The sequence below is a fragment of the Oncorhynchus mykiss genome, chromosome 27 (assembly GCF_057628025.1).
Source record: "Oncorhynchus mykiss isolate SJ-2025 chromosome 27, ASM5762802v1, whole genome shotgun sequence".
Classification (NCBI taxonomy): Eukaryota; Metazoa; Chordata; class Actinopteri; order Salmoniformes; family Salmonidae; genus Oncorhynchus; species Oncorhynchus mykiss.
The window spans coordinates 29,686,386-29,697,077 of record NC_143048.1 but is presented as its reverse complement, the minus strand read 5'-3'; the positions used below and the strand labels follow the sequence as shown (position 1 = coordinate 29,697,077).

The 10,692-nt window shown below is 41.9% G+C and overlaps 2 protein-coding genes across 5 annotated transcripts; one reads left to right on the top strand and one right to left on the bottom strand.

The window, feature by feature from the left end:
* The first annotated feature begins 635 nt into the window (after positions 1–635).
* Positions 636–4,055, top strand: LOC110507905 (E3 ubiquitin-protein ligase TRIM35). Of its 4 annotated transcripts, none has more exons than XM_021588321.3 (6): positions 636–1,483; positions 1,711–1,806; positions 1,981–2,211; positions 2,638–2,660; positions 2,744–2,862; positions 3,087–4,055. In XM_021588321.3, exons 1-6 carry the CDS (start codon positions 1,079–1,081, stop codon positions 3,623–3,625), a joined length of 1,413 nt encoding a protein of 470 aa, XP_021443996.2. In that variant the 5' UTR covers positions 636–1,078; the 3' UTR covers positions 3,626–4,055. The 4 variants fall into 4 exon arrangements, 2 of the variants coding, with proteins under 2 accessions (XP_021443996.2, XP_021443997.1); XM_021588322.3 differs by having other exon boundaries at positions 3,068–4,055; XR_005039953.2 differs by lacking the exon at positions 2,638–2,660 and having other exon boundaries at positions 2,701–2,862.
* A 531-nt stretch (positions 4,056–4,586) lies between these two features.
* Positions 4,587–10,289, bottom strand: LOC110507904 (nuclear FMR1 interacting protein 2). The gene is given in 6 exon segments (XM_021588316.3): positions 4,587–6,698; positions 6,817–6,849; positions 7,001–8,571; positions 8,573–8,617; positions 8,619–8,655; positions 10,023–10,289. Coding segments are annotated over 6 exon segments (1,878 nt in total). The 5' UTR covers positions 10,159–10,289; the 3' UTR covers positions 4,587–6,642.
* Positions 10,290–10,692: the final 403 nt, after the last annotated feature.

Below are 10,692 nucleotides of genomic sequence, written 5' to 3'. Positions count from 1 at the left end.
TTATTGTTTCTTCAAATGAAAGATGTACACCTTAACACTGCTTCTACATGCATTACAGACCTGCCTATTTGGGAAAAAGGATAACACAAATAAATATGAAATAGATATTTTCACAAATCCTCCACCCTCAACATGACAAGAGTAGGGAGATGCTTTGGAAGTCCCATGCCAGCCTGCCTCACACCATAATTACACACAGTAGTCATTATGGCCTCAAACACTTACACGGTGGTCAAGGTTAAAGGGCCAGGACCTTGTCCTCTTCCCACACAGAAACATGGTAAAGACCCTCTGTCCATCTGACGGTGGTAATAGGGAGACAATGGGTCAACCCTGAGACAATAGATGTAGTTGACATCCTGCAATTAAAACAATAAAAACAATTGACCTCTGAACAACCTAACCTCCAATCAAATTGCTAGAATTACATGATGCAAAAATAAAAATCTGCTCTAGAGAAAAAAAGTTGTATTTTCATTCATAGATTCCTTTCCAGATGATTTGAATGAATTAAGTTATTGTACACAAAAAGCGCTATAAGGTAAATTATTCATTGTAAAGTCTTCAAAGCTCTGTGAAACCTTGACTGCCCTCCAGCGGTTAACTTGGAAATAAACAAGGAACTTGAGGCCTTCACACACAAACCCTCAACATCTACCACTAACATAATTTAGGGGGTAGTCAGCCCCTCTTCACAATAACTTGAAGCAAGAAACATTAACAAATTAGTTTCTTTGCTATGATATATTATGTACAGACTTTTGCGTATGTGTGTGTAGCTGCGAAGCTCCTCCCCTCATACACATGTATGATTGTATCAATACACAGATTGCAGGAAGTATTTTTTACAGGAAGTAAACACAGCACTCTTTGACAGAACTTTATTTATTTGCCTGTTTTGTACAACAAAGGGCAATGTACATGATACAGGACCTTTCAGATCACTTACTGGAGGAGATGAGGACATCCTTTAGTTTATAGTCTTATAGTATATGCCTGCTACCAAACAACGGTGAGTCTTTAAAAGTGAAAGTTAACTTATTCCTAACAGTGGGGCATTACGAGTGTGACTGAGAAAATGGCCTCCCGACGGTCTCTCCCAGAAGACGATCTCTCCTGTCCTGTGTGCTTAAACATCTTCAGTGATCCTGTCCTCCTATCATGTAGCCACAGCTTCTGTAAAGCCTGTCTACAGGAGTACTGGAGCCTGAGAGGATTTCAGGAATGTCCCGTTTGTAGGGAAGTAATTTCAATGGGTAATCCACTCTGTAACCGGGCTCTAAAGAACCTGTGTGAGGCTGTCTTAAAGGAAAGGAGTCAGAACGTTTCAGACGGGTCTGAGGTGCTCTGCAGTCTGCATGGTGAGAAACTCAAGCTCTTCTGTATGGAGGATCAAGAGCCCATTTGTGTGGTGTGTCGTGATTCAAGGAAACATAAAAAGCATGACTGCATCCCCATACAGGAAGCTGTACAGGAACATAAGGTAGGATTATTTGGTAGTGGGAAAAAAATACCTTGCAGTAGTTTGTAGTAGTTGTTTCTATTTTGATTATTTTTTAACATGTAGCACTATTTTGTGGTACTTTACAATAGTTGGTGCTAAGATACAGCTTGTGAAATCTGTTTGTTTTTTACTCTTAACCAAATGTCTTTCCTACACAGCAATTTCACATAGAGTAACACCTTTGTGAATCCCATGTTTAATTTCAGGTGAAACTCAAGACTGTATTGAACCCCCTAAAAGATAAACTGAGGCTCCTTAATGAAATCAAACTCACCTGTTATAAAACAGCAAAACATATCAAGGTATGACATTTCAGTATTGATGCAACAACATTGTACTCATTTTGGCTAGTTGTCAACTCCGTTCTAGATCATCATCATACTGTAACAGAAGACTGAGGTGAAGCAATTTTGATTGGATGCCGTCAGCGGTGGGGGGATACAGTATGTCTTAGATTTTCCTCTCACTGTATCCAGATCCAAGCCCAGTACACAGAGAGGCAGATTAAGGAGCAGTTTAAGGAGCTGTACCAGTTTCTGCGAGAGGAAGAGGCCACCAGGATAGATGCAGTGAGGATGGAAGAGGTGCGGAAGAGTCACGGGATGAAGAACAAGATAATAGAGATGAACAGAAAAATATCATCACTTTCAGACACAATCAAAGCCATCGAACAACAGCTGAGAGTTGAAGACGTCTCATTCTTGCAGGTAAACAGCTGATTTTATGAGTCGATATTGTATATTGTAGCAATCCTTCCTAAATGAGCCACGTTACTATTCCCACCAGGTGGGTTAACTCTATTGGTGCAATGTGTAGAGTGTTTGCCTTTTATGTCAGAGACCCGGGTTCACTTCTCTGTGCCCCCATTCACTACATTGGTGTCAGAAGTGGGAATGCACAGCCCAGAAAGTGTGAGGGGACTAAGTAGTCAATGCATGTTCCTTCCTGTTTGGAGGGGGCAATATAGCAATCCTCACTCTATGAGCCAATTTACAATTCCTACCAAGTAGGAATGCATAGGTGCCTTTCACGCCGGTGACCTGAGTTTGCTTCCCTGCTGTTCTCTACAGTATTATTTACTGTTTATTGATAACACTGATTTGCATCTCACCTGCTTTCTTGTTCCTCTTCAGAACTACAAGGCCTCTGTGAAAAGGTAAGTGATCTTAATCCTGTATCTCCTCTCTGTGGTTCAGAACCCATCATCAGAGCAGTATTGAACACTAAACGTTCTTCCAGAGCCCAGCACCCACTGCCGGATGCAGAGAGGGTTTCCGGAGCACTGATAGAAGTGGCCAAACACTTGGGCAACCTGCAGTTCAGAGTCTGGGTGAAGATGCAAGGGATTGTTCATTACAGTGAGTGTTTTACAGCAACAACAAAAACAGTTTTAGTCTGCGCCTTGTTCTTAGTCCTAGAACAGTATCAGTCAAAGAAATGTAAAAGGCAAATTCAGATGAAATCCAGTAGTGTTCTGAATAATAATAAAAACAATGTTATTCTTTCTATTGCAATGCTCATATTTAGATGTTAGTCTCAATTAAATTTGTGGGTAATTTTCAGAGTTAAAATCTCTCATCAGCTCCTGTAATCCTGGACCCCAATACTGCAGGCACATGTCTCATTCTGTCTGAGGACTTGACCAGCTTAAGGGATGCTGATAGAGCACTACAGCTTCCTGACAACCCAGAGAGGATTGATGGATGTGTCCTAGGCTCTGAGGGTTTTAACTCAGGAACACACAGCTGGGATATTGAGAATTTGGATGGTCACTATTGGGCTGTAGGTGTGACCACTATGCATGCCAGCAGGCCTAATAATTGTAGCGGTATGCCAAATGAATCCTGGGGTGTTTGGACTACTTGTGGTGTATACCTAGAAATGTCCCCACAGCCAAATCTCCATAACCTCACAGTAGATCACTTTCCCCAAAAGATGAGAGTGCATCTGGACTGGGCCAAGGGAAAGCTGTCATTCTTTGACCTTGATAAAAACACACACATACACACAATCACACACACTTTCACAAAGACAGTCTACCCTATATTTCGTCATGATAAAACATTGAGGATCTTACCAGTGAAGACCAGTGTGACAACAGTTAAATACAACACAAACTGATGTAATAGTTTAACTGCCACAACACTGTTTCTTATCACTCTACTCATAGTCCTTAGTGTTGGAGAGGTGTGCATTGGTCTTTTCTCCACTATCTCTGAGACACACACTCGGCTCTATAACAATGGATTCTGACCCTGGTCTTATCAACAGGTGAAGCAATGAAATTGTTCATGTATCACACTCTTTATGTAGCCTAATGTTGATATTTTGTATTGATTGATCCAGTAAAAGCATTTTGATTGCTGTGGATGTTTTTCTATTGTCAGAATGCTGTGTGTAATCTGTATTCTTGCTCTTTGTCTAGTCATTGTCACATCTGTGATGTTGATCTTCATTCATTATCAGTAAACTATATTTTACTTCCTTACCAAAAGCATGTCTAACTGCATACAAATGTCCACAAGGTTTTATTAATACAATGTGAAACAAATTGTGTTTCCCTTGTTTATCTCCTGTTAAGTTTCACCATTTCCGGCATGTTAGTCTCCAAACATCACATCTAACAGGAGGCACCGACTGCAAGAGAAAACAGAACTGGTCTCTGTTAAAGTACCTCCATTTTCAGATGTCTGTCCTCTTTCTCACTGACACACTCATGCCATTGGTAAAGGGGGGTGTTGAGCTATGACTCAAACATCCTTGTTTAACCACTGTAGTGGAACATGCCCAACATGTTTATACCACTCAAACTCAACTCTAAACCTCAACATCAGTTCCACTGGGGAAACCGCTGTGGAACTGGCTTCAAGGTCCAGAGTTGATAAAAAGTTGAATACCCCTGCTCTATACCTTCCTGGCTTTGTGCGAGTCTCTCTTAATCCATTCAAACCTCAGATCTTGAGTCAAGGAAAAACAACTAATGTATGGAAATTAATGGGACTGATTTCATTAAGGGGTAGTTATTGTAAATAGACTTGAGTGTGTAGCTGTAAGTCATTTAAAATAACAAGAATACAGGAAGTTTCAGCTAATCACATTTTTAATAGATTTAGAAACTGACAACTTTTGTTAATCCTTAGCATAACTACAGCAGGAAAAGAAAAGTGAGCAACAATTAACGTAACTTAATACATGACAGTATGAACAGTCGACAACATGGCACAACTTCTAAATACACTGTACTGTAGTATAATTTTAATACCAAATGCAAACGTCAGAGCTATTACATTTTTCTAATATTTGAATTGCGATTTAGAGGGACACAAACTAAAGGAATTAAGATGCCATAAATGAACCATTCAGTCAAATACAGACTTATATTTTCACATTAACCCTGACAATTAAAACACTGACCTAAAAAGCATGACCCAGTCTGAGAAACCAACCTAAAGAAAATTAGTTATAATTCTCAAAACTGATCGCAGCCTGACAATCCACAGAAGTGAAATTAAGAGTAAGTAAAGATCTAAATTAAAACCCAAGGATAGACAAACAGAATGTTCAAAGATGTACTCTGGCTTAGTTTGGCATGGTTGATTATTAACATGGACAAAACGCTTTGTCAATAACTATATTACATCATAAACAGACTGTCCTACTTACAAAAGGTGCTGTAATTGTTAGGGGCCAAAGAGTTGGCTGGTATCAATAGAGATTTAATTTAGTTATGTAGATTTATCTATTTAATTAGTCAAATTTAGTTTTAAAGTGGTGATCAGTTATCATAATGTAGGCTGAATAAATTCACGTATGGGGACTTGGGAGAGAACTCAACTAACAGTCTCAGAAAGGACTGTTTCTTTCCCTATGAATAAGAAATACTAACAATTCTCCTCTGAAGGTGAAACAGACTTGAGAAATGGGTCCTAAATTTACGCTAAATCCTGCATTGATGTCAATAGGAGATTTGTAACACGGACATTTGCATAGTTCTGGTTAAAATACTGCCCTGTATGAATCTCTAGAGAGTTCCTACAGTACAAAACAGTGGTCACTGCCTAAGTGCCAATCCTGTGCAAAATCCAATGAGAAAGACTCCCTAGAACTTCAAAAACTAAATGTTAAAAGAAAATGTACACAAATATGGGGCACTCATTGGAGCATTGAGATGGTACGTAGATGTAGCACGTTAAGCATAACCTGGATTTATAAACTGGATGATTAACAGAAAATATAAAAATGAAAAAGTATAGCCTCTGCACAGTGTTGGTAACCACCACCACACATCCTGAGAAAAACATCCCAAAAAAACAGTCCGGTATTAACAGAGCCCAAAGAATTTTGAGCAAAGAACCTAGGCCTCAATGGGAGAGGGATGCATATTCTCATAATTTGAACAAGTTCCATCTACCCACCCAATGACCTGGGATTTCAAATTAGTGTAAATCTGTTAAAAGGGAAAAATAACATGTTAATCAAAAGTTCCAAAAATATATATGTTTTGCAGGGGCTTACAAAAGCCTTCCCCATGATATTTGGTTGCTTGCATCTAACCTAGAATACAAGCAGAAAACCCCAACTTGTTTTCACCTTGCAGCACACGGTTTACACATCTAGAAGGCAACCATTCTAAAACGTTAAAACCTTTCCCATTTAATTCAGTCTGAATTCAAAATTACGCACCTGTGATAACTTATAGGTCAAATATGAACATTTTGAATTCCTAAAGATATCAAAATGTTTCATCTTCCAAGACAGGCTGAGAGTATCCTGTGATTCCAAAGATGTGGCGGGAATGCCGGGGTGGTGATTGACTGTCTGAGCATCCCACGTCACTTAATGTCCTCAACAAGCCTCTCTCTGAACATGGGAATTGAGGGCGAAATGTATGAGTCACTCTTGCTGACACGTTTCCTGTCAAACAGTTTTGTTCCCCCACTGTTCAACCAACCTGTAATCTCCCGAATGACAGCATCCCTGTAAGAGGCTCATTGTGGTCTCTGTCGCTGCTATACTGTGCCTGACCCCCCCTCTCTACAGCACAAGCTGCTCACATCAAGTTAGTCCTGCACATGAGTCTCAGAAAGGAGAGGGAACCAATTCATGAGGCAGCGGCCAGGAGAGGGCGTAGCACTCAGTCATGACTTAACAGGCCCATCCTTGGACTGCTCATAGAACACAACTCCTTTTGAATCTAGACGGAGGGAAGTAGGACACGTCAGATTTACTTAGCTCAGACATACAATACCAATAAGGCTTTTCGGGTTCTTGAAAATCTCTCCACAATCATACAGCAGGAATTACAAGCTTACCTTGTTTTTGTAAATTCTGAATATATTCAATCTCTGTAAAAATATAAAAACAATGTTTAGTACAGTGTGAGAGATTGATAATACAGTAGTTATACATGCACCATTCTCTTTCTGTTCTAAGGACCAGCCATAGCAGGACAATTTTTTAACTTTGAATGATCAGAGGCAACAGCTACCTACCTACCTTTAGTGTGATAGATAACAGCAGCTTTTAGATCAAACGCCCCCCAAGATCTTGAGTCACAACCTTTGTGGTGGCTGTGCTCCTTCACCAGAGCAGACACAGGATGAGCAGGGGAGGCAAGAGGCAACTCAGCACCAGGGTCCTTAGAAGAGGACACTACGGCACATCTACTCCCAGCCTCACCAATCAGAGTGTCTGTGCCAGGGGCTTGGCCTCCCAGCGCAGCATCAGGGCCAGGAGCCAAGTGAGGGCCTGATTTCCCAACACTGCTATGGACTTGGGACATAGTTTGTTTGTCCTGCTTGTAAGCTCTTGGGAAGAGGGGCTTGTCAGGTCTCAGAGAGGTGGTGGCAGAGACCTGCAGAGGCAAAGCTGTAGGGCCACCTCCCTGAAAGGTGATCTCCACGATCTGGCCTTTCAAGGCTGGCTTCCCCACTGCCGGCCACACCTCGGGCCCTGCACTGGGCTCGTTGATGAACGACAGCCCCCACTGGTTCTGGAAAATGTCCACCAGAGCTTTGGGATTTGTCTTAGAGGCAGGTGAGTCCACTTGGTGGGCGCTGGGGAGGGCTGGTTGCATATTTGAAGTGGCCAGGGGGTAAACAAGGATACTGGGCTTTCTCAGTTCTCTGGTAGTAACGGAGGGGGTGCCCGACATATTAGTGCCGTTGCTGGACAAGGATGATTCGTTCTCCCACTTGCTGGCAGGGGAGACATGCATTGCTCCAGTGCAAACAGTAGTGGTGAAAAGTGGCGCAGGGAGGGGGCAGCTATTCCCCTCTCCAGATAGGAGTCCATTGGTGAAGCTAGGGGAGGTGATGGTTTTGACAGCAGACATGGGGACTTGGGAGAGTCTGGTGGGCACCTGGGACTGGGGAGGGGAGGTGTCACCTGCTTTGTTTAGATTCTCTTTCACTTTACTTGCATAACTGACCTTGGGCACTGTTTTGGCACTACTATTGTCCACAGGAAAGACAGGGGGTGGTTTAAAGAGGGTCCATGAATCCTTTTTTGTGGAGGTAAGCTTAGCTTTGCTTAGTCTGTCTTCCAGCTTTTTAACAGAGCCTGCAGCAGCCTTGCCGTCAGAGTTGTTACAGTGTAGTTCACCAACCTGAACCACAGTGGCCTGAGCCACAGGTGGGACACTTGTGATGGAAATGGGAGACTGTGAGCCTGCTGCTGTATCGGCAGCCTCTGGAGTGTGAGGCTCCGTGTCATGTTTGTTAGTGACCATAACTGCCTGAAGCGTAGCCTTCTCCTGCCGAGCAGTCACACTCTCCTCTGCCATTGCACTCCGCTGAGCCCAGCGTTTCTTGGGAGTGATGTATCCACTCTCAGAACCACTGCCACCGCTGTCTGGTCCAGGCATGCTGGGGTAGCCGTTAGCATACAGGTCAGGTTTGAGGAGCACAACGCCATTTGTTAAAGCAATGGACTCGCTCTTGCCATCACGTGTTTTCAACTCTGAAGGCGTGTCATTTTTGCAATTCATACTGTTCTTAAAATGGCTATTGCTACTGCCTTTTGTGTGAGTGGCGAGGAGCTTCCAGGGAGGTTTGGGTTTCAAGTTGTTTGCTGCTTGAGTAATGAAGGGCATCCACAGGAACAGAAGGGGTGTTCTCTCTCCAATGGGCTTCCATTTATTTTTCCATTACCTGATGACATGACAAGAAAATACACAATAACAATCAAATATACTGTACTTGCATAGAGTAGACCTACATTTGTTAAACTATCTTCACCCAAAAGAATACGTCTGTTTTGTCTATGTCCACAACAATACAGGCTATCCAATGAAGTCGTACAGGTAAACTGATGCCACATTTCCTGCAGACAATTCAAAATCTGATATTGAAAGTGTTAATGAATTAGTATTTTTTAAAATTTATATTAAACATGAATACATTTGAAAGAAAGTCAAGCCCGCTCACATGACTTGATACATGTCATAGCCAATACTAGCCAGCAGATCTGATCTGGCTTACAGTGGCACTAGGGTCAGACAGCATTCCTCTGTATATTAGGAAAAGTTACCTCAATCTAAGGATGAAAAATGCTTTGTACTCCAAAGTCGCATTATCCCAACTGCTACACCAAGAAGATTGGACAGCTAGTTTAGTAGCAGTCATTCAATCTTCTCGTGGAACAGTTGGGATAATGGGACAATTCTGAGTACAATGCAATTATCATCCCTGGATTGAGGTACGTTTTCTGAGCTATATATATATATATATCTTCAGCGGCTCCTTGGGGTCTTAATATGCACAGGAATACCGTCCGACCATAGACATAGTACAGCTGTAAGCAAGTGGGTCGGATCTACTGGCTGTGCCAATGATGCCAGAGAAGATCAAGTGACAAGAGCAACAGGCCCCAAAATAACGATAGCTACTAGCTAGCTACGAAAAGACTTGAAAAACAGCTGATCAAACACATTTACCATTGATGCCAACACTCAGACCATAACTCTTACAATTACATGAACGTAGGAAAAAGTTACTGTTTACCGTAGCTAGCTAATAATAATAGCCAATGTTACTTAATTAGCAAATGTTAACGGAACATTCCAGAGAAGCCGGTTCGTGTTGCAATGACGTTAGATAACGCATTATCTACATTCCCAAAAGTGACACTCAGCTGACTAACGTTAGAATCAGGTAATTACATCGGATTTGTTCGCTGGCACATTTCTTAAATCATTTCTGGCTTACAATGCTGCTAACTAACGTTAGCTAGTTAACTACATTAGCTGTCCGGTTATTAGACGGTGCACAAGGTCAATGTCCAGCGAACTGTCGTTAGCTAGCCAACGTTCACTAATTTAGTTGACCGTACCAATCTAGATAACTAACTAAACACTCACTAACAGCGTTCTCTAAAAAAAAAAAACGAATTAGCCAACGGGCTAGCTCATGTTTTATATAATAGCTAGCTGTGTAGTTAGCTAGCTGCAAGCTGGCTAGTGACGGCTCAAAAGTTTGTTGCTACAGTACTGTAGTAGATTATGGAGGGACATTCGGACCCGTTTTCTCCGTCTGCTCTTCCTCGTACTGGTGCTGTTGATCATTTTCTACCCATGCGTTCGGTGGACCGGGGTGACTCTCGTCTACATGCTTCAAACATCCCTCAGATAACCATCCATCGGTCCGGTCCTCCATTGAAGTGCAAATTAAATGCAAATCCACGAAGGCTGCTTCCCCTGTTAAACTAGCTAGCTAGCCAGTAGCATAGCCAAAACATTCCCAATCAACGCCCATGACTTCATTTCTGAGCTACGTTTGGGCGTGTACAAGCGGATCATTTGTATCAAGTCGGTGACCTTTCAGTGTGTTGCATTATGGGGTTTAACAATTGTCCGGCTTGCGCATACATTTTTTGTTACAAAAATTGTGTTGTAAAAAACATTGAGTTTTGACTGCAAGTTTTTACAGTTTCTCTTTACCAACTTAATTCTACAGCCATTGCCTGCATTGTGGGAGGCTCCATTGCCATTCAATCATTAGGATGTTTTTGTTTGACCCACGCGAACGTGACTGAAACAGGAACCAACTTTGCTGCGATTCATGTATACAGTGGACACGGACAAATACATGTAATAGTTGATGCTCTCTCAATCACTCATTGATTGTACAATGTACACAAGTGTGACTTCAGTAGGTATAATTTCAGTTTGTGAGTGTGTGATATTGGGG